Source organism: Podarcis gaigeae, assembly GCF_964106915.1.
Source record: "Podarcis gaigeae genome assembly, chromosome: 12".
NCBI classification, from domain to species: Eukaryota; Metazoa; Chordata; class Lepidosauria; order Squamata; family Lacertidae; genus Podarcis; species Podarcis gaigeae.
In genome coordinates, this window is record NC_139688.1 from 289,573 (window position 1) to 317,572 (window position 28,000).

A 28,000-nucleotide genomic window follows, 5' to 3' on the forward strand; every position below is an offset into this window, starting at 1 on the left:
AGCTTGGCAAATCTGCATTTGATGAAAAAGCACATCAACTGCTTTCGGAAAATCAAATAATTTTAATTTTACCTTTTGAAAGTGTCAGGTAATGCTAAAAATGAATAGTATTAATAAATAAAAGTAAAAATATTAATATAAAATATAACTGCAGTCATTTTTAATGATGTCCATGCCATCTTACACATAGTTTACTTACCAAGCAAAACTAAGTTATATTAATTTAACCAAGAAATCTTTTGAATTCCCAAGTCATTACAACTTTGTTGTAAAAATCAGCACACCCTACTGAACTTGTCCCTTCACTGCGCCCCACCCCAGCCCTTGTGTTTCTTGTGCTCATTCACATCCTGCACCAAGCCCTGTTTTGCAAAGGGAACTGGGGGCCCCCTCCCCCCCCCCCGATCCTGCTAGCCTCATTCATGACTGGGGAAACCTGAGAAATTTCACACTTAAGACACGCCCACCAAAGTCCTTTCAAGAAGAACAAGGATTTATTGAGGTCCAGGGTGAAAACTTCCTACTAAGCCAATTTTTATAAAAGGTTTATAAAAGGTCAAAACAGTGCAACCGGTAAGCAGGGGGACTTCACCGAGGGGGACCCCTGGAGGCTGTCCCCCTGGGAAGTCACGGAAGAGAATTGCAACCTGAGTTAGCCTGAGCTCCTGTCCCCCCTTCTTGGCAGCACCCACAGGGTGGGGTGGGGAAGGGGGTGTCCTCGCACAACACACACAACGCACAGCGCCCCTCAGAGCTCCTCCGCCTGCCGCCTCTTCTCGAAGAATGCGCAGTAGGCCTCGCGGACGCCGTGCGCCTCCCCGGCCCCTTCTTCCACGTCTGCGAAGGTGTCCGCGTGGCCCTCAGCCGAGGGCAGGTCGGCGTAGTCCATGCCTTCCTCCCACCCCTCCTGCATGGCCTCGTTGCGGCTCTCGCAGATGTTGTGCAGGATGCAGCAGGCGACGATGACCAGCGGGACGTTCTTCTCGGCCACGTCCAGGCGCTTGAGGAGGCAGCGCCAGCGGCCCTTGAGCCGCTCAAAGGCGTAGGTGACGGCCATGCGGCACTTGCCCAGCAAGAGGTTGAAGCGCTGGCGGGGGCCCTCCGGGGCCTCTGGGTAGGGCTTCATCAGCCACGGCCGCAGGGGGCAGGCAGGACCCCCCAGCAGGACGGGTCCCACGGGCACACCCTCGATCTCCGTGGTGGTCTGGGGGCCAAAGGTGCCCTTCTCCATGCGCTCGAAGAGCGGGGAGCCCCATGGCAGGCCCGAGTCCTGCAGGCCGCCCGACCAGCCGGCGTAGACGTCCATGAAGCGCCCTGCGCTGTCGACCAGGGCCTGCAGCACCATGGAGACCAGCCCCTTGCCGTTGATGTAGGCCGAGGCGCCGTGGGGCGAGCACAGGATGGGGATGTGGGTCTCGTCCACGGCGCCAATGCAGTTGGGGAAGCCCAGCTGCTCAAAGCCCTCCATGACGGCCTGGGCGTCCCCCAGGTGGACCACGTGCTGCAGCAGGACGTCGTGGATGGCCTCACACACCTCCATGACGATGACCGAGGCGGTCGACACGCCCACGCCAAACTGGTTGGCCACCGAGCGGTAGCTGTCCGAGGTGGCCAGCTTCCAGAGCGTGAGGGCCACGCGCTTGTCGACGGGGATGGCGGCCCGCATGTTGGTGTCCTCGCGCTGCAGCACCGGCCGCAGCCTCTCCACCAGCTCCAGCACCGCCTCCCGCGACATGCGGAAGTAGCGCACCCACTCGCCGCCATCGGCCGGCCCGGCCACCAGGTTGTCCCACCAGTCCGTCTTCTGCGTCTTGCTCCACACCGTCCGGTCGTTGGGGCGGTAGCTGGCCCCCAGCAGCACCCGTGCCATGGCGGCCCGCTGCCTCCTGCGGCGCAAGCGGAGGTCACGCATCCGCTTGGCAGAGGAGCTGGGGGCCTTCCCAGGGTGCCAGACTGATGGGGGTGGAAGGAAGAAAAAGAGGGGCATGAGTTGCTTTCTAAATACAGTGGTACCTTGGGTTACAGACGCTTCAGGTTACAGACTCCGCTAACCCAGAAACAGTACTTTGGGTTAAGAACTTTGCTTCAGGATGAGAACAGAAATCGTGCAGCGGTGGGAGGCCCCATTAGCTAAAGTGGTCTTCAGGTTAAGAAGTGAAATAAAAACATAAACATATAATCCCCTTTGACTCCCCCCCCCCCCAATTGTGGATCTTAATATAATGATTTTTCCCTCTACTCTAATTTTGTTGGTTTAGCGTATGATAGAAGTTTCCCAGGTGTTTACTGGTCCTGTTTATATGATTTTGCAGTTTTTGTACATTGTGCTTCTGTGTTTATTTTTACCCCTTTGCTCTGGGATGGAAAACGCTCAATGAAGGGCAGGCTGTAAATACTGTGAAGGAATACATAAACCGATAAGCAAATACTCACGCTGGGCGCTTCCTGGGGCTGCCACGCCAGTGGCGTTCTCCGCAGTAGTCATGCTGGCGATCTCTGACCAGAGGCTGCTGGTGGCTGAAAGTCCATTGATGGGGCTCAGCACCAGGTCCTGGCTCTGGCTGCGAGCGGCTGCCCGGCAGGACTCCACGGCGAGGGAGGCGTCTGGGTCCTGCGGCCGCAGGGAGAAGTCCGCCAGCCGCAGGGTGGGTGAGTCCTCGTCTTGGCCCTCCAGCGGGCAGCCGGGCAGCCCCACAGCGTTGGCTGGGGGGTCCTGGTCGGGGGTCGGCAACTGGTAGCCAGGGAGGCCGCCCCCCCGGCGATACTGGCTTGTGAAGCGGCTCTGGAAGTGGAGGTCGGGGAGCGCCAGGGTGTGGAGGTACGGATCCTGCTCCTGCAGCGTCAGGTCCCGCAAGTTGGGGTGCTGGGCGGGCAGGGCAAGCAGGAAGGGGGCTTCTCCCTGGGGCTCCTCCCTGCGCCCCCTGCCCTTGCGCCCCCTCTGCTTGGTCCTGTTGACACACACCTTGGGCACCACCAGCCCCCGGCTCATCAGCAGGAAGCGGTCCAGGAGGGCAAAGAAGGGCATGGTCTGGCGCGCCCGGTTGGAGTGCAGGTTCCCGTCCTGGATCTCCTTGAAGCCCCTGCGCAGGTCCTTGGCCCGCTGGCGGCACTGCTCCAGGTTGCGGTGGAAGCCCATCTTCCGCATCTTGTCCGACAGCCGCTTGTACTGCACCTCGTTGCGATAGTTGTCAAAGAGCGCCGTCTGGACGCGGTCGTCCCCCCACAGCTCCACGAAGGCCTTGGTCTCCGAGGTGGTCCAGTGGGCGGCCCGCTGGCGGACCTGCTCCATCGCGCGCTGGCGGCTGAGGGATGAAAAGGAGAGGGGGCAGTGGAGCAGAACGAAGGGGCTGGAAGGGACCCTGGGGTCATCCAGGGCAACCCCCGGCAAGGCAGGAATCTCAGCTCAAGCATCCCTGACAGGTGGCCAGCCAAGCTCTGTTGAAAGACCTCCAAGGACGGAGAGGCCACCATCTCATAAGGAAGACCCTTCCACTGTGGCACAGATCTTACCCTCCGAGAGCTTATTCCTGATATTTAGTCAGAATATCCTTTCAAGCTTGCGCCTTCTTCCCTGTGACAGCCATGGAGATATTTGAATATGGCTCTCCCCAGGGGGCTAGATAACCCTTGGGTCCCTTCCAGCTCTAAGATTCTATATCTCCTCTCAATCTCCTCTTTTCCAGGCTAGACCTCCCCAGCTCCTTCAACCGTTCCTCATCAGGCTTAGTTTCCAGACCCTGGATCATCTTGGCTGCCCTCCTCTGCCCGCATTCCAGATTGTCAACATCCTTTTTAAACTGTGGCGCCCAGAACTGGACACAGGATTCCAGGTGTTTGTCTGACCAAGGCAGAAGAGAGTCGGACTATGACTTCCCTTGATCTGGACACTAGACTTCTGTGGATGCAGCCCAGAATAGCATTAGGGGTTTTTTTTGCTGCTGCATCACATGGTGGACTCACGTTCAGTTTGTGGTCCACCAAGACCCCTAGATCCTTTTCACATGTACTGCTAGTAAGTCAGGTGTCCCCCATCCATCCTATATTTGCACATCTGGTTCTTCCTGCCTAATTGCAGAACCTGGCATTTGTCGCTTTTGAAATTCAATCTTGTTAGTTTTGGCCCTTGGATGGAGGGCAGGGAAGAGAATAACCAACCTCCACATGCAGGAGCTTTTTATTTTAAAAACCCAAAAGATGAATTTCTCAGGCCAGAGACGCCCGGAGGTGATCCCTGACTCCGTGACTATGGAGAATCCCTTCCCGCCAGTCCCAGACTCCTCACCTGTAGAAGGTGGCATCCAGCTGCCCAAAGGGGGGGCAGCTCTCCTGAGCGTCTGGCTTCTGGTCTCTGGCCAGGAGGGCGGCGATCTTGCAGCTGCAGCCAAAGCACTTGAAAAGCTTCCCCAGGGCCAGCTGGGCATGGATCCGGGCCGCCTCCTGCTCCTCATAGACAAAGTTGCTCTTGCAGTCGATGCAGGTGAAGACCCGCTCCAGGCCGTGGGTGCTCTGGTGGGCGGCCAGGCTGCTCTCGCTGCCAAAGAACTTTCCGCACTGCGGGCAGGACAGCGCTGGCTCCCCAAAGTGGGTGCGCAGGACGTGGGAAATCAGGGCGTCCTGCTGGGGGAAAGTGCGGCCACAGTCCTTGCAGTGGTGGGTGGCCGGCCCCTGGGGGTCCCCCCGCTGCTCCTCACGCTTGATGTGGGGCTTGGCCTCAGCTGGAGAAGGAGGAGAAAGGGCAGGTCAATACAGGTGAGAGACAGGAGTGCCAGCCTTGCCCCCACCTGCCCAGGACCCTTCAAGACAGGAGCTGAATGATCTGCGGCCTTTGGGGAAGGGAAACAGATGTATCTTAATACTTTTGAAATAAGATTTAGCTTGATTTCTGTTGTGTTTGCATCAATAGGTTTGTGTTTGCATTGTCTGCTTTGACCCAGAGTGTCGTTTTAGGACAACAAAGGAATAGTGACATGGCACAAGGTCTGTATGCCAAGGCTAGGAAAGAGGGTGGACCCCAGGCTGGGAAGCTCAAGGTTCCCCAGCAAAAACCCCAGACAGGTGCGGTGGGGGGGGGGCCGGGGGAAGAAATAACAGGTCCCCAAGGCAACCTTCCTCTATAAGGGATGGCTTTTTGCAGGTCGCCCAGTGACGCAACCTCTGGGAAAATCTACTCTGCCCATTTCGGACCACCCCGTTTCAAGTCACAAAGGGGCACAAGCAGCCTTGCTCTGGAGGGAGGCCGAGACCCTCTGTGTCCCTGGAGAAACTCATCTGCAACCCAAGTAGCCCCCCCCCATTTGCAGAGAGCTCCCCCTTGTGCTCCTGTGCCCCTTCCCCACCCCTCAGGTTCCCTTTCTGGCCAGCCTGATGCACCCAGCGCCACCCCCTCCCAGGAGGGCAGGGAGACACCCCCAGGGTGGAGAGGGGGCACACGCCCCATACTATCCCGCAGCATGCCTTGTACCGAGTCAGATGCTTGGCTCATCTAGCCAGGGTGGCCTGCACTGACCGGCAGCAAAGGCTCTCCAGGGCTTCAGCAGGGCCTCTCTCCCAGCCCTTCCTGGAGAGGCCAGCGGGACTTGAACCTGGGACCTTCTTCCTGCAAGGCAGGGCCTCTGCCACTAGCCTTCCCACGGGGGGCCACCAAGTCCCAGCACAGCCCCAGTGGGGGCCCAGAGCTGCAACAGGCCTCCTGGCACCGCCACTGCATGCTGCCTTGGAAGCCTTCTGACGCCACTCACCCAGAGCGCCCCTCTTGCCTTTTTCGGGCTGAGCCTTGCTGCAGGGATGCTCCGCGCCTGGTCCTCTCCTGACCTCCAGCTGCCGCTTAGCCCCAGAAGCTGCACCCAGAGGAGAGCGAAGGAGAACGTCAGTAGCTCAAGGGAACCTTAAAAGGTAGAGTCAAATTGCACCTGCCTGTTTTTAAGGACTAGGGATGGAAAGAGGATTCCTAGAGCTACTATTAGTGTCCCTTAACAGCTTTGGACCTGTCTTCCTAGGAGATCGTCTGACCCCACCGGTGTCACTTGACCGCTTTGATCAGAGGAACTGGCACAGCTCCAGGTGCCACCAAAGACCTGTCCCGCCTCTGTCAGAACTTGATTGTTTAGTGCAGCAGCAGCAGCAGCTGCCCTTTGGAACTCCCTGCCAATTGACACTAGGCAGGTACTTGCCTTTTCCCCTTTCAGAACCTGCTAAAAACATTCCTGTTTAGACAAGCCAACCAGGTACTTAGAATGCTGACGTGAGTTTTAATTCTGCTTTTAGTCTAGTGTTATTTTCCCTTTTCAAATGTCTTAAATTATTGTTAATTTTTTGTAAACTGCTTTGAAGTTTGCTTGCTTGCTTACAATCAAGCTGTGTCTAAATTGAATGCTGGAGGAGGGAACCCCAAGGTCTCCAAGGGGAGGGACTGCCTTTGCCACTGCAGGGGGCTGGACGTCACAAGTCCAGGACGTCACTGATGGTCACAGCAGGATGGGCATGAAAGCAAAACGCAGCCAGGGATTGCTGCCAGCCAGTGTAGCCAATCCTGAGCTCCACAGACCAACGTAAAGCAGCTTTCTCTGCTCCCGGCTGGTCTTGGATAAGAAGCCACACCTCAGGGGTGGTGTAACCCTGGGGGTAAGACACCCCCCCGACTCTATGCCACCCCCCAACTTGCCTGTCAGTGGGCTTCTCCTGCAGATGCACAAAGCAGACAGGAGCTCCAGAAAAGGATTCGCACTCGCTGCTCTCCATAGCCAGCCCAGAGCAGCCCAACCCACATGCGCACCAGGATCTGTCCCCTTCAGGTCGCCAACTGATGCCAACTGAGAAGCATCGGGTTCAGCAGTGGCCACATTTGCTGCTCACGAAGTCACAGAGTTTGAAGGGACCCCCAAGGGTCATCCAGCCCAACCCCCTTAAAGGCAGGACTCAGTCAGGACCTTCACCCCTCAAGGGCCTCACTCACCTGGGCTGGGCACTCGGGGAGCCCCTTCCGGCTTTTCCTCCATGGAGGCCTCAGAAGGAGGGGCCTCCCCTCGCTCCATTCGGCCCAAGACCTCTGGCTCGGGGTCACGGGCAGGGGCTGCATGCGAGGAGAGAAAGTGGGGAAGTCACCACCTGCGGGAAAGACTTGGGCGCCACAAGGGGGAGCCAAGGGCCTGTAGGGAGCAGATGTGGGGCGGATGTGGCAGGGGAAGGGTCCCTAACCGGTCTCCCCATGGCAGTGGTCAGAGGAGATCTGCCTCAGGCCTTCCTAGCCACGGAAAAAGAGTTTGGACGTAGAGGCAGAGTCGGAAGGGATCGCCAAGGGACAGCTAGTCCAGCCCCCTGCAATGGAGGTCCGCTGCCACCCTGAGAGGGGACTCTTGCCAAAGAGGAGGAAGAGGAGCCTGGTGGCTGGATCAGAGCAGGGCCCCATCCAGCCCAGCTCCCTGGGTCTCAGAGAGCAGGGCCCGGCCAGCAAAGCGTGAAGGCAACAGCCCTCCTCACATCTCCCAGCACCTGGCACTCCCAGGAAGACTGCCGTAGGACATGGAGGCTCCACCTAATGGTCACGGCTGGGGAGACCATGTGCCTCAGCCCCCTTTGAAGCCGCCACGTCACGTAGCAGCCCTCAGAGACGCTGCCCAAGTCGGGCCAGGCTTAGCTAGGAGAGGCCTCAGGGGAAGCTGGGAGGGGAAGGGAGGACACAGAGCCTTCAGCTGGTGATGGTGGGGCAAAGCCAGAACTTTGAGGGATCCAGCGGATCACCGGTGAAACTTGTCTGATTTGACTTGAAGGGTCCGCCATCACCCCCACCCCACCTTCCGGGGTGTCCTGGGGCCAGCGGCAGAGACCCTCCCCCCCTCCCCAGGGGGCTGTCCGAGGGGGACCCTCACCCAGCGAGGCCACCAGGTCGTGGTTCTCCTTCATCACGTCCCAGTAGAGGGCCTTCTGCCAGGCCGTCAGCTGGGCCCACTCTTCAGGCGAGAAGTAGACAGCCACGTCCTCAAACGTCACCTGGAAGCAAAGCAGGCCACATCCTGCTCGGTGCCAAGGGAGCCAGCACCCTTTGCCCACCCCCTGAAAAGCAGCCTCTTCCAGAGGAGGGGGGAGAACGTGGCAGCTCAGAGCTTGGGCTGAGCATCCCCAAACATCCAGAGCGAGGCAGAACGCACTGAGAGAGGGGTCGTCCCCCCCCAGGGGAGGAGGCGCAGCAGCAGGACAGCCAAGGCAGCTCTCTCGCAAAGACCCCACGCCAACAGGGGAGGGCGCCGTGCACAAAAAGAGAAATGCCCAGAGAAGTCCCACCTGCCCAGGTGCCGGCCGTGGGAGAGGCCAGCAGCCCCAATCCTGCTCCCTGCGTCCCCAGCAGTGCCTCCCGCTCTGCCCTGCCCTGTAAGAGCAAGAGACGGGGCTGCAGGATCAGGCCAAAGGGAGCCCCTCTAGCCAGCCTCCTGTTCTCAGCAGGAAAAACTCCCCAAAGAACCTAGGAGTCCAGATAGACTGCCTCTGGAACTGGAGGCTCCCTAAGAAGAGAGGAAGAGCCCTGCTGGGTCAGGCCAGCGGCAGGTCTAGTGCAGGATCCTGTTCTCACAGGGGCCGACCGGGGCCCATTACGGGAAACCCACAAGAGCCTCCTTCTCCCCTCCAGTGGTTTCCAGCAACTGGCAAGGGACTGTTGTTGTTGTTTATCCTTCAGTTGTGTCCAACTCTTCATGACCAGAGCACGCCAGGCCCTCCTGTCTTCCACTGCCTCCTGCAGTTTGGTCAAACTCATGCTGGTAGCTTCGAGAACACTGTCCAACCATCTTGTCCTCTGTCGTCTCCTTCTCCTTGTGCCCTCCATCTTTCCCAGCATCAGGGTCTTTTCCAGGGAGTCTTCTCGTCTCATGAGGTGGCCAAAGTCTTGGAGCCTCGGCTTCAGGATCTGTCCTTCCAGTGAGCACTCAGGGCTGATTTCCTTCAGAATGGAGAGGTTGGATCTTCTTGCAGTCCATGGGACTCTCTTAGAGTCTCCTCCAGCACCAGAATTCAAAAGCATCCATTCTTTGGCGCTCAGCCTTCTTGATGGTCCAGCTCTCCCTTCCATTCAAGGGACATCTCTTGGCAAGGGGTCTCTCTTGCTTATTCCCCCTCCCTCCTGCCCAGGACCCCACTGCCCACTCCCTCTGCTCACCTGAGCGGCCCGCGGGGGGCTCTGGGCCACCTGCTCCTGCTCCAGGAGCTCCAGGACTCGTTGGTGCCAGCACTCCCAGGTGCAGAGGCCCTGCCAGGCGCCAGGTGGCTCTGGAGGGCGGGGGGACATCCAGGGGGGGCCTTTGCAGCCTAGAGAGCAAGCAGAGATAGGGTTGAGCAAAACTGTTGTTGAGCTTTTTGTGTGCAAAACCAACACTGCCAACATTGGATTTTCCCCGACATTTCACGGATTTTTGCCCAGACCCAGCTTGTGACTGCAGTATTTTGGATTTGTCCAGGAAATTCCGGATGTATAGCAACCCCAAGTGGAGAGAGAGGACTGCTCTGATGAGTCATTTCTTCCATAAGATTTTCACAGTTAGAAAGGAAGAAGCTCAAAGTGTTTGACCAAAAAAAGAGATAAAACAATACTTTACCAGTAAAAGGAACTCATAACAACCATCAGAGACACTGGAAAAGCTAAAACAGCAGACGCAAAGCAGATTAAAATTCCCATTGGCTTCCTGAACATCTGGGCAGGCTGATCTAAAACAGGGATGTTTTTTAGCAGGCGCCAAAAGGAGCGCAGCAAAAGCGCTTGCTGGAAGTCAACAGGCAGGGAGTTCCAAAGTGTACAAGATCGAGTTCGGACAACGGCGGATCAGGCAGGATGCGGCTCTGCAGTGGAGCCTGTGCTGCCAATGAGGGGGCTCAGGCAGGGAAGCAGGCCTGCACTTTGGTCCAGCGTTGCTCCAAGACGCTTCCATTTCATTCATTCATTTATTTCATAAAAATTATACAACGCTTTATTGTAAAAAAAAACCAAACTCTCAGAATGTATATTTTATATTTGATGTTTTATTTTGGAACATCTTAATGTAGGTTGCAAACTGTTTTGAAGGTTTTTTGTTACAAATAAAAAGTGCTTATACAGCCGTACCTTGATTTTCTAACAGCTTAGTTCTTGAACGTTTTGGCTCCCAAACGCCGCAAACCTGGAAGTGTCTGTTCCGGTTTGGGAACTATTTTTGGAAGCTGGACGTCCGACGGGGCTTCTGCAGCTTCCGATTAGAAGCTGCGCTTTGGTTTCCGAACGTTCTGGAAGTTGAACGGACTTCAGGAATGGATTCCGTTTGATTTTCAAAGTACGACTTTGTTGTTTTATATTTATTATATATAAATATAATTTTCCCCTGACAGGGACTCAAAGTGACTTACAGATATCTAGAAACAGTGTGGGCGGCTCTGATCTGAGGAACGGCTTTTCCCTTTGCCCCTTACATGCAGCCCAGGCTCCAAGGACACCCCAACGTGGTACCTGGGCTGCTGCTGGTGCTGGTGGAAGAGGCTCCTTTGCCTGGTTGGTCCTGCGCAGGGGGGTCAGCGACGGCTGCCTCTCTCTCGCCAGGGGGCTCCCCGAGGTACATGTCTTCCTCCATCGCCCAGTCGGCCTCCCCTTGTTCCTGCTCGTCCTCCTCTTCCTCCTCCTCAAGGTCACTGGCGGCTGCATCTTTGGTGGACGCAGAGTCTGCCAAGGAGGAAGAAGAGGGTCAGCAGTGCTCAAAATTCCCCAGCCGCCTCCACCTTTCTTAATCAGGTGAGCAGAAGGGCTTCTTTACTGCACATGGGTTCATGCCCCTTCTGAGTTAACCCCTAAAACAATCCTGTGAGGTAGGCTAAGAGGATGCGACTGACTCCAAGGTCACCCGGCTAGACTTGGGACGGAGTGGGGATTCGAACCCTGATCTCCCAGGTCCTCATCCAACACTCACCACTGCCCCACACTGCCTTCCTGGAGTCCTTCTGCCATGAGGCAGCACTATAAATGAAGTCGCCAAATAAATATGGGGAAAGCAAAATGTCACTTAGAGAAGGATCTGAAATAATCTCCTTGAAGCTTGAGTTTTTGGTTTTATTTTGTTCTGGATGGTTTTATTTGATGTTTCAATGTGTTGTAAAGCACTTTGAGATTTTTCCTTTAAAATATAAAATGGTATACAAATTGGGGGGTGGGATTCACAGATGAAAAAATGACGCCTAGACATTCCATTGTGGTCCCCACAACTGAGGTTTAAAGTACCATTCGGCAATTAGCTTACTTTCCAACCCTGGGGGTCACCGTCTGCGGCTGGAACCAACGTCTAGTGGCCAGCTAGCAGCGTCTTGGGAAGTGGAAGAAAGCAGCATTCTGGGTCCCTGCAACCCCCACCCACCCACCCACTCGATCCGGATCCTGGCTCTTCCTCCACCACATGGCTTCTCCTTTTCCTGCAGGTGTGGCAGCTGAGAGATCCGCCAGGCGACACTTCTCTGTAAGCAGCGAGGCACAGTGGTTAGCAGGCCAGACTGGGAGAGACCAGGGTTCAAATGCCCCTTGGCCAGACCTTGAGTCCACTCCCGGCCTCTCAGCCAAACCTCCCTCGCAGGGTCATTGTGAGGAGACAAGGGGGGGGAGGAGGAGGAGACCTCTATACACCACCTTGACCTCCCTGAGGAAAAGTGGGGTGCAAATGGAATAAACCACCAAACAAATGGGGGGCTCCAACCAGTAGTATGTTTCCAAAGAGAGAGGTGCTGGGGCAGAAGCTTATCTGCAAGCCCCCCGCTTTGCCTTGACTTAGAAGCCTTGGGGCTTCTAAAATATAACATCCAAAAGATGTGATTCCAGAAAATGATCAATAAATAGTGTCCAACCTTCTAACTGCTGCTAAGATTACAACAGCTAAAAATTCGGGTTGGGGAGCACATCTCCTGCTATATCCAAATGTGTTGAGAAAACTAGGTCCTGAGTAATTATGATTTAGCTAACTTATTACAAAAGAAAGTGTGCAAACCAGCCTAACAGGTTCAAAGGGGGGGGATGGGTATGGGGGGAGGAAGAGTTTGGGAAAACAAGCTCAAGGATCACGTCCAACCTAAGGCAACTTTCCGTCTGCTGTCTCCGCATCTCTTTGTGCTCTTTGTCTTTGGTTTGTTAAGAAATGATTTATACAAAAAAAGAAAGAAAATAAATGAGAAGTCCCATGTAGTGGGGGGTGGACACTCTTCCGAGTTACTCCGCAGAGAAGGGAGGCTCCTGCCTGCCCCCCAACCGGGGCACTTTGCACGGCACAACCTGCCCCCAAGAGGTTCTTCCCATGGAGAATGAGGGCATTTGAAGCTGAGATCCCTAGCCGCTCCCTAGTCCCCCTTTGGGGTGCGAGGACTCAACTCAACACTTGCTATTGCGGCAGCCCTGGGTTTGTGCAGGCCGACGCCACAGGGGTTTTCCCTAAGACACCAGCCTGCCCCTGTGCAGAGAGCAGCCATCCTTCGGAGACCCAGAGCAGAGGCCATTATTCTGCCGCTGTCACCTCTGTCTCTGCAGGTGGTGCTGCAAATCTGGAAAGGCCAAAGGAGTCTGGAGAAGCACTGGGGCCACAGGTCCTGCATTGCAGGGGGTCGGACTGGATGACCCTCAGGGTCCCTTGCAGCTCTAAGCCCATGACTCTGGGCCCCCGAGGAAATGAACGCCTGCAGCTGAGCTGACATTGGCACCCAAGAGCCCCCCTCAAAGTGGTCCAGAGCACCCCCACCCCCTCACAGCTCTCCCAGACTGACAGCTGAGGCCCAGAGCGTTTGTCCTGATGCCAAGGATGGACAAAGGGGCATCTGAGCCGCCTGCATCGCCCCCCCCCCCCGCTTCGTTATAAAAGCCATGTGACTGTCACCAGATTGCACTGCAAGGAAGCCAACAGCCTCCCCTTCGAGGGCTGCAATAAGCACAGTGCTGCAAGGGGTGTGTGTGTGGGGGTGTGGGGGTGGGTGGGTGTGTCTTCTGTCCCACTGGGGTTTCAGGCTCTCCTGACTCACTCCTGACTCAGGACTGAGTCTCTCTCCCCTCTCTGCTCCGCAGCCGGAGTTTTGACCCGAGGTGCGACTCCTCCTCCGCTGATGCCTCCAGAGATTGGGAGAGGCTCAGCTCCTTCCCACACATCCTGCACGTCATCCTCAGGAGGCGGGGGGAGCCTGAGAACCCCCAGAGAGCCCCCAAAGGGGGACCAACTATCCCTCCCTGCCTCTGGCCCTGGAGTTCCATGAGAACATAAGGGAAGCCTGCGGGATGAGGCCAGGGGCCCGTCTGCTCCAGCCTCCCCTTCCCTCAGGGGCTAACCAGATGGGAAGCCCACAAGCAGCACAAGACCTTCTCTCCTCTCTGGGATTCAGAAGCCATGGCTGCCCCTGGCTGGGGAGGCACAGCCATCCTGGGGAGGAGTCGGCCAGAGCCCTCTTCTCCTCCAGGGATTTGCTTAACCCGCTTTTAAGCCACCAGGCCAGTGGTCCTCACCGGCTCCTGCAGGAGGGAGTTCCACAGTTTAGCTGGGCGCCATGCCAAGGGGTATTGTGCAGCTGCTGCACAAAAATGGGGTGGATAAGGGACTGCTGGGCAGAGGGAGCCCAGCTGAACCCCTTGCGCAGCAGGAGGCGTCTCTGCCTGGCTTGGACTTGGCCCTCTGCCTCCCCCACAACCACTATCCAGACCCACAGACTGTCCCAGCACATCTGCCCCCTAAGTGCCAACTTCAGCAGCTCTCACCCAGGCAGCAAAAGCCCCCGTGAGGAGGAGGAGGAGGAGCAGGTCGGCCCCCCCACCTGTGATGCCCCCAAAGGAGCAGAAGGAAATGTCCGCTTGTTCTGGGCTGCTTTATCCCAAGGGTGTCTGGCCTGGCAAGCTCTGCTCCTCAAACGTGCCTGGAGGAAGCCCGGTGCCAGGGCGCAGCAGGTAAAACCCCTTCCGACTTGGCTCCCAAAGGTGTTCCTTGGCCTCTGGGAGCCTGGCTCACATCCAGGCGGGTCCCAAGTTGGCGGTGCTTGCATTCCCTTTCCAAAAGAGAAGGCTTGGAGCAGCTGTCCCCATTGATTCATTGCACTTATATCCTACCTGTGTCTCCAAGGAGCTCAAGGCCGAGTGCAGAGTTCTCCTTCCTCCCACTTGATCCCCACAGCAACCCTGCAAGGTAGGCTGGGCTGAGAGGCAATGACTGGCTTCTAAAGGAACCCCCCGGGAGCTTCACGGCCAAGCAGGGATTTGAACCCTGGTCTCTCCCAGGTCCTGGCCTGGCATTCTAATCACTGGGCCACGCTAGCACCTGATCAAGAATAGCCGGCCAACGGGAAGCAAAAGGTTTTTGCTGCTGATTTATGCTGCAGGGGAGGGTGAAAGATTACAGAAGGCAGGCAGAAGCCTCTCTCGCCCCACTCTTAAAATCCTAGATTCAGGACAGATCAAAGAGGGCAATTCTTCACACAGCACATAGATAAACTGTGGAACTCACTGCCACCAGACGTACTGTACTGATGGCTACCAAACTAGACAGGATTGAAAGAGGACTGGACAAATTCATGGCGACAAGGCTAGGCATGAGGACTATGGTTCGACCTCTGCTGTCAGAGGCCAGTAGCTGAGAATCATTGAGAGTTGGGCAGGGAGAAGAATCAGAGAATCTTAGACTAGGAAGGGGCCCAAGGGTCATCTAGTCCAACCCCCTGAAATGCAGGAAAGATGGCCAGCCAACCTTTGCTGAATCACCTCAAGGAAGGAGAGTCCACCACCTCTCGTGGGAGGCAGTTCTACTGCCAAACAGCTCTTACTATCAGAATTTTTTTTCTGTAGGCTTAGTTGGAATCTCCTTTCTTGTAACTTGAAGCCATTGGTTTGAGTCTTACCCTCCAGAGCAGGAGAAAAGAAGCAGGCTCCCTCTTCCCTGTTACAGCCCTTAAGATATTTGAAGATGGCTCTCATATCTCCTCTGTCTCCTCTTTTCCAGGCTAAACATCCCCAGCTCCTTCAACTGCTTAGTTTCCAGACCCTGGATCATCTTGGTTGCCCTCCTCTGCCCACATTCCAGCTTGTCAACATCCTTCTTAAATTGTGGAGCCCAAAACTGGACACGGGATTCCAGGTGTGGTCTGATCAATACAGAATAGAGTGGTACTATGACTTGACCTCTGTTGATGCAGCCTAGAATAGCGTTAGCTTTTTTTTGCTGCTGCATCATGCAGTGGACTCATGTTCAGCTTGTGGTCCACCAAGACCCCTAGATCCTTTTCAACTGTACTGCTAGTAAGCCTGGTGTCCCCCATCCTGTATCTGTGCATCTGGTTCTTCATGCCTAAGTGCAGAACCTGGCATTTGTCCCTACTGAAATTCATTTCTCCAATCTGTTAAGGTCATTTTGAATTGTGATTCTGTTTTCTGCAGCATTACCTACTCCTACCAGTTTGGTGTCATCTGCAAATTTGTTGAGCATCCCCTCAATTCCTTCATCCAAGTCATTTAGAAAAATGTTAAACAACCACTTGCCCAGGACAGAACCCTGCTGCACCCCACTTGTCACTTTTTCCAGGATGACGAAGAACCATTCATGAGTCCTCTTTGGGTTCAATCAGTCAAACTGAGACAAATCCACCTAACAGTTACCTTGTTCAACCCACATTTTACCAGCTTCTTTGCAAGAATATCATGGGGGACTTTGTCCAAAGCTTTACTGAAATCAAGATACACTATGTCCACAGCATTTCCCTGGTCCACAAAGTTTGTAATTCCATTTAAAAAAAGAAATCAGATTGGTCTGGCATGACTTATTTCTGAGAAAGGCATGCTGGGTCTTAGTAATCACAGCATCCTTTTCTAAATGCTCACAGACCGAGTGTTGAATGATCTATTCTAGGACCTTCCCTGGTATTGATGTCAAGCTCACCGGTCAGTAGTTACCTGGGTCTTCCTTTCCCCCGTTTTTGAAGATGGGGACAACATTTTCCTGCCTCCAGTCTGTAGGGACCTCACACGGCTGCTGCTGTGACCTTCCTGCCCTTCTGTGGGCTTCTTCCCACTGAGACATGTGGTTGGCACCTGTGAGAAGGGGAGGCTGGACATTTAACTTACGCCGTGAACTGCCCTGTAATCTTAAGGGGAAGGGTAGCATGTAAATTTAATAAACATGAATGACAATATGTTGCTGTGGGCATCTGTCTGTCTCGAGACAGAATGGAGTGCTCCAAGAAGTCAAGCAAGCAGCACTGAAGTGACCTCCCTGGGGCACTGTGCACGGGGGTCCTGGGCTGCCCAACCCCCAAGTCGGCCTGGCTGACGGGGTCCCAAGGAAAGCAGAGCAAGACGTGGGGCACCAGCTGGGCTGCAGGAGCTGCTGGAAGGAGGCATGCGAGGTGCCACCCAACTGTCTTAGGGACTCCACTCCGGAGGCTGACTGTACATGGGGCAAACGTTGCTGCTGTAGGCCAGGCCTCTGCTACGCTGGCACCCTCCATACCCTTTGGGCTTCACAGAACCGTAGACTTGGAAGGGACCCCAAGGGCCATCTAGCCCAACCCCTTGCAATGCAGGAATCCCTTGTGGGCTGCACACTTTTCTCTGCTTGGGCTGGAGGTGAAGCTCCTTCTGGAGTCAAAGCAGCGGCACTCCTTCCCTGGGACACGTGAAGCCTCTCGATGAGTCCCCCGGGCCCCTTCAGGCAAGTGCCTCAAGCGAGGAGGGGCTCAGAGGCTCCAGCCCCACTGACTCACGCGCTCCTCTGGCAGCGCCAACGGAAGCCACTCAGAATGTGTGAACACACCCGCAGTCGGCCCTCTTTCCCTGTCTCTCTTTATGCAACCCACCACACGGCATTTCTCAGTGCAGGTAAATCCTGCAAGAAAGTCATGGGGCGTTTTCAGTCCTCCTCCTGCAAGGGATTCCAGGGCATCTGGAAGGAAGCTCTAGAAAGGGCGGGGGGGGGGGGTTCACAGCACTTCCAAATCCTGATGGGATGCATCACTTTGCGTGCATGCCCAGGAGCATGATGAGCATGTTCATGCACACACAGCGAGGGCCGCGCATCAGCCTGAAGCAGGAAAGGGCCTCTTCCCCAGCCTGCAAATTCCCCAGGGTGACTTCCATGCTGGACGTTTCATGTCACAAAGCTCAGCTGCAGCACCGAAAGAGACTGCCTGGAGGAAGCGCCCCAAAGGTGGAAACCAACCTGCCCGCTTTCTTCTTGACAGACAGACCTTTCCTCCAAGGATGAAGGGGGGCTGCCTGGGTCCCAAAGAGCAAGGAGAAGCCATCATTCCGGGTGGGGGGCAGGGTTGGGGATTCCCTTTGGTTCCCCTTGCAGAGTTCAGCTGGGGAGAGGAGGGTCAGCCCAGAAGAGGCCGTGTTTGGGGTGTGTGGCAACTGCTTCTGCTCTGCTCCTCTTGCCTGGGGCCCTGGGCTGCTTTGTCATAGAACTGTAGAGTTGGAAGGGACCCTGAGGGTCATCTAGTCCAACCCCCGTTGGGGGAACCTCCAAGGAAGGAAGGAGTCTGTCCCACTGCCAAACAGCTCTGACCGGCTGACAGAGAAGCTCTCCACAAAGGGAAATAGCAGGCTTTGGCTTGGGGGGCACACAAGGATTCTGCATCCCCCTGGACGGGACGGGGGCCTGGATGATGTCCAGAGATGCCCAGGGCAGGTGAAGCCCCACCCCGGCCCCTTCCCTTCCCTTCCCACCCTCTTTCCCACGCACCTCCCCTCTCCCTTCACCATCCACCGTGCCCACCCACTCACCCCTTTCCTTTCTGAGGGGCTAGTTGCCCCTTCCACCCCTAGCAGCCCTCAGAGCTCTGCTTCCATCCGCCTGCCTCTTCCTCTCCCTTATAGCTTTCCCACCCGGGGAGCAAGGTCACACCTGCCCTTATTCACCCCACATCCTTGAGCAACACCAGGATGTGTGAACCTGCCAGCATCAGTCACCAGGCAGTGAGTCACCAGAAATCTCTCATGCCAGGCAAACGTCCCCAAAGTGCCAAGCCGTTTATTTGCGGGTTTTCAAATGTGCCTGACCGGAGCCATCACAGCTAGTGGCCATGGAGAGCCCTGTCCTCTGTGGATTGGTCCCGTGCTCTTTTAAAGCCATCCAGGTTGTTGGTCATCCCTGCCTCCTGAGGCGGAGAGTTCCGCAGATTCACTGGACAGCGTAAAGGGCTTTCTTCATCTGTCCTGGATCGCTCAACGTTCAGCTTCCTTGGATGTCCATGATTACTTATGTGACGAGAGATAGAAAAACATTCCTCTCTCCACTTTCCCCAGGCCACACAGCATCTTATAAACCGCTATCATGTTGCCTCTCTGTTTCCTATTCTCTAAACTGAAAAGTCCCAAATGCTGCGACCTCCCTTCGTAGGGAAGGTGGACCCAACACCTGACACGGCGTGTGATGCTTTCCTCTGTCCTTACGACGCCCACGGAGGCCAGGCTGTCCTCAGCAGACATTCAAGCCCAGCCTCCTGGCCTGAAAACAGGACGCAAAAGCCCTGAGCTCCCCTGGCCTCCTGCCCCTCGAGACTTCCTTGCTTTGGGCCTGGGCATCCAGGAGGGGGCAAAGAGCGCCCTGCCTTCTGGGTGAGGGCAGTTCCTGCAAGGGAGGAAGCCAGGCCCCCTCCATTCCCTCCGCAAGGAAGAGAAGGCCGTCTCCATGGCAACCGGGTCCTGGCCTGGGCCACGGAGGGAGCCCAGAGCCCTTGTCAGGCCTGGAAGCCGAATCCGTGCAGAGTCCGGCCTCCCTTGGGCACCTGGCGGAAGATCTGGGGCCCGTCCGCAAAGCAGATTCAATCCACATTCACTCTGCGGAACCAAAACATGGATTTGACTCCTTCCAGGCCCAAAGCGAGTGCCAAAAGGAGAGGCCAAGGTCTTCCATTTCTCTTTAGCAACCGGGTTTAGAGGGGCTAAAAGAAGACGACGACCCTCCAATGTAGGACAGAGGGAGGGAGAAGGGGAGAAGGGGAATCCCCCTTTCTTGCTCCTCCTCCAGAGCACCAAAAGTCTCTCCAAGGCAGCTGCTCCCTTGGGACTCCGAATGCAATTTCCCCACCGAGGTATCCTAAGACACCTGGACTGCACAAAACAGCTCACGTTTCAAACCTGAAGACAGTCAGAATTTAAAAGCGAAATAGCAGAGCTGGAAGGTTCGCTCAGTCAGCACTCAAATAAAGGGGTGCACAAAAGCCACCAAATAAAGAAACCCACAAATCTAAGTACAGTGGTGCCTCGCAAGACGAAAATAATCTGTTCCGCGAGTCTCTTCGTCTAGCGGTTTTTTCGTCTTGCGAAGCAACCCTATTAGCGGTTTAGCGGCTTAGCGGCTATTAAAGGCTTAGCGGCTAAGCGGCTTAGCGGCTAAAAGGCTATTAGCGGCTTAGCTGCTTAGAAAAGGGGGGGGGCGAAAAAAAATCGCAAGACTCGCAAGACGTTTTCGTCTTGCGAAGCAAGCCCATAGGGAAATTTGTCTTGCGAAGCGCATCGAAAAACGGAAAACCCTTTCGTCTAGCGGGTTTTTCGTCTTGCGAGGCATTCGTCTTGCAGGGCACCACTGTATTGAGCGACGCACGTCGGCAACTGGTCGCGCCCCCCACCAACAAGATACAGTGCCTCATAAAAATGACCCAAGTGTATCAAACAAGCACCTTGCAAGCGTACCTTTGTGTAAGGTGAAGGAGGGGTTGTGCCTCCTGCACACCTTCGCCCAAACGCAGGCCAACAAGGTGTACACCCTGACACATTGTGAGCGTGTGAAGGGAGCCAATAAACTTGTGGACGGGGCTGATGGGCCCCAAATGGTAGCCAACCCTGGTCTGCACTCAGCCCAAGTTCAGACCCCACCATCCAGCTTTTAAAACGTCTTAAATTATTGTTATTTTTTCCTACTGATAATTTTATTTTTTTCTTTCTTGTAAACTGCTTTGAATTTGTTTATTTTTTTTAACTATCAAGTGGTGTATATCTTTTATAAATTTTATAAATATATCGCCCACATTGAAGGACTTTGTCCAACTCAAGAAGGGGGGGGAATGACACTGCAACTCCCCACCCTTGGAAATATGTAGAAATTGTAAAATCCCCCTTAAAACGAAGGGAAGTGTATATCAGGAGAGCCAGGAAGGGGCTGTGAAAAGAAGTCACAGGTGGCTTATTTGGGTCCTCCTTTTTTGGTTACATTCACACATAACGCCCCCCCCCCCAATTTCACTATAAATTAAATACAATAGTCTTTTGATTTTAAATATAGTGGGGGGGTGTTGGGATGTGTGTGGGGATCTTAGAGTTGGATAAAGAGGGACTGTCAAAGAGGCCATTTCTCCTCCTTCCCATTCGTGTCCCCTCCCCCCCCCCCCCCCCGCAACCGCCACACCTCAACTTCCCCACTAAGGAGAGATTTATTCAAATGCACATCCAATTTACCCTCCTTTCTAATCCACTCCCTGCTCTTCCTGGACCCATTTTAGTGGCCAGACTGCCTGTCAGCAAAACTTTGCTGACACTTTGCTAGTCTGTGTGTCTGTGCAGAGCAGGGGCCTCAGACCCTGAGCTCTTCACGCAGAAGACACCCCCAGCTCCCCCCCAAAAAAGAGCTATCTTTGATAAAGAGAGAAAAGGGGGTGTCCTCACCCAATGGGGCCACTGGCTTGAGATTTTCCAGCATCACCTCCCTCTGCATTTGGACCCCTTCTGCCATCCTTTTGCGCTTCCCGCGGGAAAACAGGTCTGAGAGTCCTTGAAGCACCTGCAAGATAGAATCACAGAACTGCAGAGTCGGCCCCGGGGTCCCGAGGTCATCCAGTCCAACCCCCTACGAGGCAGGAATCTCAAGCAGGCACAGCGATCAGCACCCCACATTTTGCAACTGGGCTGCAAAAGACATCCTGCTCTAATCAACTGAACTGGAACGGTTACGGGGGCCACACAATCCCTGCTCTGCATTTGTAAGAATTCAATTTTGTAGTGTGGCAGCGCCCACACTGTGGAACTCCCTGCCTCTTGACACCAGGCAGGTTTAATCTGTTTCCAATTATTGCCGTTTTAACTTTTTGAAAGTTTTCCATTGTTGTTGTTATTTTTCCTTATGGATACTTTTGCTTTACCTTTTGGTAAACCACTTTGAGAGTTTTTCTTTTCTTTTAACAATGAAGCGCTGTATAAATTTTATGAAATAAATAAAACGAATAAAGAAACTACACAGCGGCCACCCTAAGCCACCCACTCCTTCATGTGAGGTTTATCCTCTCCCCCACCCCTTTCTCCCTCTCTCCACTTACTCCTGCTCCAAAAGGTCAAGCAGCATCCTGACAGGTGACGAAGGGAAAAGCCCCCCCCAAAAAAGCATGCCCTTCTCTTCCAGACTGATTTCAAAATAGCCAACAACCTCTTCTTATAAATGCAACAATACAGATTGAACAGGCACAACCACTCCAGCTCCCAGGAGACATGATCTCGGGGGTGCAGCCAAAATGGCACTTGAACTCGCATCTTTCAAGGTCACCGCTGCTGGCAAAGGCCTGGGGGAGGGCTGACTTGCGAGGGGTGGCTGGGCCAGCAAAAGGGCCTCTGACAGAGGGGGGGGGACACCCCCAGATCACAACCCTCTCCTCTACTTTTAAGGGGCTCTTTGCAAAAGGAAGTCTTTGGTGTGAACTTGAAAATGCAAGCATCCCGACTGAAGGCATCTTCCAGTTGCAAACTCAGATTTGTCCCATGTAAGCTGTCAAATGTGGCCCTGCAGGCAGGCAGGCAGAGGGCGCCTGGGTCAGGAGAGAGATTATCTTCACGTGGGCAAAACGGACCCGCTTGCCACGCAAAGGCCTCGGCTAGGTTGTGCCACTCTCACACACCCCTTTTTATTCCTAATCAATTAAGTCCTGCACCCCATCTCCTGGCCGTGCTCTCCACGCACATGCAATGGATTGCTTGGGACCTGGGTGCGAACTCTGCCGCCCCTTGTGCCCTTGACCCGCCTGCCTGGAAGAATGTCAAAATCCACTTGCAGGCTGAGATCCAGACTGGCCTGAGATGGATTTGGAAGTGTCTGCAGGGCAGGAAGAGAAGCCCGGGCAGATTTGGGGGGGATAGTGGGGGGGGGGACTCGGCCACATCTCTCCCCCCCCCCGGCACTCTGAGGAGGGCTGTGCAAGAGATGAGCCCCGCTTCTTCAGCCCGGGATGCAGCAGCAGCAGCAGCAGCAGGCAGGTGCCCAGCCGCCCCCAAGGGTGAGGGGGGGTCGCCCGGCAATCGCGGACCCCGCCCCCTCCTCCCTCCCCCCGGCGGCGGCTGTCACGGGCTCGCTGCGCCCGGCGCCCTTGGGTGGGGGGGGGGGGCATGGCATGGGGGGGCTGCTGCCCTCCTCCTGCGCTCCCCCCGCCCGCCTCTCTGTCGGCGGCGACCTTGCCGGGATCGGGGCCGCCTTTGTTCCGAGGCCGCCCCCGGGGGGAGGGAGGGGCGGGGGGCGGGGGCGGGGGGGTCAAGCCCCGGGGTGGGTGGGGAGGGGGCGGAGGGGACCCACCTGGGGAGGGATCGGCCAGCCCCCTCCCTGGCCCGGGCGGCGGGGCTCCGGCGGCGGCGGCGGCGGCGGCGTCTCCCGTCTCGGCTTCCCGGGGAGGTCGCAGTCACGCTCCCTGGCCGCGCAGGCCCCGCCCCCGCCGCGCTGCACGACGGGACTTGGAGTCCTGCCCGGGAGACCCGGAGGCCGGAGGAGCCCGGCCTGCAGAGGCCAAGGCCGGCCAGGGAGCCGGGATCTTCCGCTGCCTGCTCGCCGCTGGGAGTGGGATTTGGAGCTCTGCAGGTCTTTGTTGCTGTTTAGTCCTTTGGATGTCTCGTGCACCGCAGGCAGTGGGGCTGCTGACCTGGAGAGCGAAGTCAAATGGGCCTTAGAAAGCACTGCAAATAACAAGGCCAGTGGAAGTGATGGCATTCCAGCTGAACTATTTAAAATTTTAAAAGATGATGCTGTTAAGGTGCTACACTCAATATGCCAACAAGTTTGGAAAACTCAGCAGCGGCCAGAGGATTGGAGAAGATCAGTCTACATCCCAATCCCAAAGAAGGGCAGTGCCAAAGAATGCTCCAACTACCGCACAATTGCACTCATTTCACACGCTAGCAAGGTTATGCTTAAAATTCTACAAGGAAGGCTCAAGCAGTATGTGGACCGAGAACTCCCAGAAGTGCAAGCTGGATTTAGAAGAGGCAGAGGAACCAGAGACCAAATTGCAAATATGCGCTGGATTATGGAGAAAGCTAGAGAGTTCCAGAAAGACATCTACTTCTGCTTCATTGACTATGCAAAAGGCTTTGACTGTGTTGACCACAGCAAACTATGGCAAGTTCTTAAAGAAATGGGAGTGCCTGATCACCTCATCTGTCTCCTGAGAAATCTCTATGTGGGACATGAAGCTACAGTTAGAGCTGGATATGGAAGAACTGATTGGTTCAAAATTGGGAAAGGAGTACAACAGGGCTGTATATTGTCTCCCTGCTTATTTAACTTATATGCAGAATTCATCATGCGAAAGGCTGGGCTGGATGAATCCCAAACCGGAATTAAGATTGTTGGAAGAAATATCAACAACCTCAGATATGCAGATGACACAACCTTGATGGCATAAAGTGAGGAGGAATTAAAGAACCTTTTAATGAGGGTGAAAGAGGAGAGCGCAAAATATGGTCTGAAACTCAACATCAAAAAAATGAAGATCATGGCCACTGGTCCCATCACCTCCTGGCAAATAGAAGGGGAAGAAATGGAGGCAGGGAGAGATTTTACTTTCTTGGGCTCCATGATCACTGCAGATGGGTTCAGCAGTCACAAAATTAAAAGACGCCTGCTCCTTGGGAGAAAGGCGATGGCAAACTTAGACAGCATCTTAAAAAGCAGAGACATCACCTTGCCAACAAAGGTCCGTATAGTTAAAGCCATGGTTTTCCCAGTAGTGATGTATGGAAGTGAGAGCTGGACCATAAAGAAGGCTGATCGCCGAAGAATTGATGCTTTTGAATTATGGTGCTGGAGGAGACTCTTGAGAGTCCCATGGCAAATCTCCGGGGCCTGATGGACTGACTTCTAAATACTATAAAATCTTAAAAGAATGGTTAATACAACCTCTGAAAGAAGTCTGCAATGAAATCCTTGAGGGGAAAGAAGCACCTGAAACGTGGAAAGAGGCCTATATCACGCTTATACCGAAGACAGAGACTGAAAAGACCCAACTTAAGAACTACCGCCCAATTTCGTTACTAAATGTGGATTACAAAATTTTTGCTGACATTTTGGCTAAGAGATTGAAAAAAGTTTTGATGGAGGAGATTCATAGGGATCAAGTGGGCTTTCTCCCGAGAAGATATTTGTCAGACAACGTAAGGAATATAATAGACATTTTGGAAATGTTAGAAGTGAATTTAAACACAAAAGCTGTCCTGATTTTTGTGGATGCGGAGAAAGCCTTTGACAATATATCTTGGACCTTTATGAAGAAGAATCTCCATGGGATGGGGGTAGGCCAAGGGTTTGAAAACGGTATAGGCGCAATATATTCTGAACAAAAAGCGAAGTTAATTGTAAATAACGTGGTTACAGAAGAATTTAAGATAGAAAAAGGGACACGTCAGGGGTGCCCAATTTCCCCATTACTATTTATTTCAGTCCTGGAGGTTTTGCTGAATATGATAAGGAAAGACCAGCTGGTTAAAGGGGTTCAGGTCGGAGCGAAACAATATAAGTTGAGAGCATTTGCAGATGATGTGGTACTTACATTACAAGAGCCAGGAGCCAGCACTAGAAGGAACTAATTCAAGAGTTTGGTCAAGTGGCAGGATTTAAATTAAATAAATTAAAGACTAAGGTATTAGAGAAAAATCTAACAGTAATGGAGAAGGAGAAGTTCCAGAATGAAACTGGTTTAACTGTGGTTAAGAGTGTAAAATACTTGGGGATCAATATGACAGCTAAAAATATGAATCTATTTAAAGATAACTATGAGAAATGTTGGAACCAGGTGAAAAAAGATTTGGAAATTTGGTCAAACTTGAAGCTTTCCTTGTCAGGTAGAATTGCAGCTATCAAGATGAATGTATTGCCTAAAATGTTGTTTTTATTCCAAACACTGCAAATTATTGATAAGATGGAGTGTTTCAAGGGATGGCAGCGTGATATTTCTAAATTTATTTGGCAGGGCAAAAAACCCAGAATAAAATTTAAGATTTTAACTGATGCAAAGGAAAGAGGGGGATTTGCCCTGCCAGATTTGAAACTTTATTATGAATCAGCAGCTTTCTGCTGGTTGAAGGACTGGCTGCATCTTGAGAACACAGATATTTTGGATTTGGAAGGTTTTAATAATGTTTTTGGGTGGCATGCATATCTATGGTACGACAAGGTTAAGGCTCATAAAGGTTTTAAAAGTCATATTGTCAGAAAGGCACTGTACAATGTTTGGATTAGATATAAAGATCTACTGGAAAATAAAACCCCAAGGTGGCTTTCGCCTATGGAGGCCAAAGCAGTAAAAAAGCTTAATATGGAATGCACATGGCCGAAATATTGGGAAATTTTGGAACAGGAGGGTGATAAACTGAAATTGCAGAGTTTTGAGAAATTAAAAGGTAAGGTCCGAGATTGGCTTCACTATTATCAATTGTTGGAAGTCTATAAGATGGATAGGAAAATTGGCTTCCAGGTGGAAAAATCAAAGTTAGAGACTGAACTGTTAGAACCCAATACTAAGAACTTGTCAAGAATGTATAATCTGCTGTTGAAATGGAATACACAAGATCCTGTGCAATGTTTAAGTGGGCACAGGATATTGGTCATAACATTTTGTTTGTTGACTGGGAAAAGTTATGGACCACCGGGATGAAATTTACGGCATGCAATGCCTTAAGAGAAAATATTATGAAAATGATCTACAGGTGGTACATGACCCCAGCCAAACTGGCAAAAATCTATCATTTGCCCGATAATAAATGTTGGAAATGCAAAGAAACTGAAGGAACATTCTTTCACCTCTGGTGGACGTGCCCAAGGATTAAGGCTTTCTGGGAAATGATATATAATGAAATGAAAAAGGTATTTAAATATACCTTCTTGAAGAAACCAGAGGCCTTTCTCCTGGGCATGGTCAGCCATGTGGTGTTAAAGAAGGATAGAACTTTGTTTATGTATGCTACAACAGCAGCAAGGATTCTTATTGCAAAGTATTGGAAGACATCAGAGCTACCCACCTTGGAAGAATGGCAGATGAAAATGATAGACTACATGGGACTGGCAGAGATGACGGGCAGAATCCGAGACCAGGAGAAAGAGACAGTGGAAGAAGATTGGAAGAAATTTAAAGATTATCTTGATAAGTATTATAAAATTAATGAAGGTTAGAAAGACATGGGTTGGAAAACAATACGGTGTTCAGAGATGCTAAATAAGAAAAGGAATGGAATTGTCAAAAAACTTTGGTAAATAAGGGAATGGATTTACTGACTGGATAATGAAAATAGAATACAGAACGGGGAGGTATAAGGGAGTCGGGGAAAGTAGGTTGAGAAAATAAGGTTTGAAATTATACTTGTTCTTTTTGTTTATGTTTGTTTTTATTGTTGTTGTTTTGTTTTTATATGTTTTCAATTGAAACTTCAATAAATATTATTATATAAAAAAAGAGAGTCCCATGGACTGCAAGAAGATCAAGCTGATCCATTCTGAAGGAAATCAGCCCTGAGTGCTCACTGGAAGGACAGATTGTGAAGCTGAGGCTCCAATACTTTGGCCAACTCATGAGAAGAGAAGATTCCCTGGAAAAGACCCTGATGTTGGGAAAGATGGAGGGCATAAGGAGAAGGAGACGGCAGAGGATGAGATGGTGGGACAGTGTTCTCGAAGTTACCAGCATGAATTTGACCAAACTGCGGGAGGCAGTGGAAGACAGGAGTGCGTGGCGTGCTCTGGTCCAGGGGGGCACAAAGAGGCGGACACAACTAAACAACTAAACAACAACAACGTTCATAAGTGTACCAACCAAGCACGTACATAGATCAGCACAGGAAGACCAACCTGGAACCATTTTGATTCCTAAGCTGAGCAAATGTTTTCTCTGCAAGGTCAAAGGAAAATGGAAAAGCCTCCCCATTGTCTTTTCCTTCACAAATCCTGTCTTAAGGGTATGTCTGTGTTTGAATAGGGTGTGAGCCTGTGACCTGGCCCAGGAGCTAAGTATTTATCATTACAAAAGGCTGGCCAGGCTCCCCAGGCAATCCAATCAAGTAACCTGCCAGACAGGAGATAAACAATGACAGGAGAAAAACAACATTCAAATTTCTGTTTTAGACCGCCTTTTCTGTGATGTATGTATGATGCTTCTGGGGGTGGTCTTGAACTACGGGGTGGCAATTTCAAAAGTCCATATAAAGCCTTGTGCGCCATTGTTCTAGGTTCTTCCTCCTTTCCTGCGTGTGATGGGAGCACCCTGTTGCAACAGATCAATAAAGATCAGGCTTACTAGCTGCTTTGCTTCTCAGTATTCTCTGGTTGGCCTCTGTTATCTTCTCCTACCGATAGGGAACCCAATGTAAGGAAGACTATATGGGCTCTTGGATACCCCGTAAGAGAAAAGGGCAATTTTTTTACAACACTGCCCGGCCCAGCTGGACACGGAGGCCTCGGGAGCCCCTTCCCACAAGAAGACGGGGGCCAAAGCCACCCAAGTTGGTCTCCACCACTGCCTCCTGGAGGAACGAGTTCCAAAGTTTAAGCATGTGCTGTGTGAAGAAGGACTTTCTTATATTTCCTGAATTCCCCAAAATTCAGCTCCACTGCATGCCCACAAATTCTAGTGCAATGAGAGAAGGGGGAACATTGATCCATTCTCCATGCTGTGCAAAATTTTATCAATTTCTACCACGTCTCTTCTCACTCGCTTGTTCTCTAAACTAAAAAGTCCCAAGTGCTGCAACCCAGCAGCTGCAGGAAAGCATGAAGAGCGGCTGACCAGGGGCCTGGATGCCTCCTCATCCTGAATCAGT

At 53.0% G+C, this 28,000-nt stretch overlaps 1 protein-coding gene across 1 annotated transcript; it reads right to left on the reverse strand.

Moving 5' to 3' along the window:
- Nucleotides 1–475: 475 nt before the first annotated feature.
- LOC310828551 (uncharacterized protein) lies at nucleotides 476–27,989 on the reverse strand (the record flags this gene model as incomplete). Its single annotated transcript, XM_083706170.1, has 12 exons — nucleotides 476–1,953; nucleotides 2,434–3,302; nucleotides 4,283–4,715; nucleotides 5,739–5,837; nucleotides 6,953–7,069; nucleotides 7,866–7,986; nucleotides 9,146–9,294; nucleotides 10,463–10,672; nucleotides 15,899–16,036; nucleotides 20,609–20,723; nucleotides 22,497–22,836; nucleotides 27,967–27,989. 12 exons carry the CDS (start codon nucleotides 27,987–27,989, stop codon nucleotides 749–751), a joined length of 3,819 nt encoding a protein of 1,272 aa, XP_083562296.1. The 3' UTR covers nucleotides 476–748.
- Nucleotides 27,990–28,000: the final 11 nt, after the last annotated feature.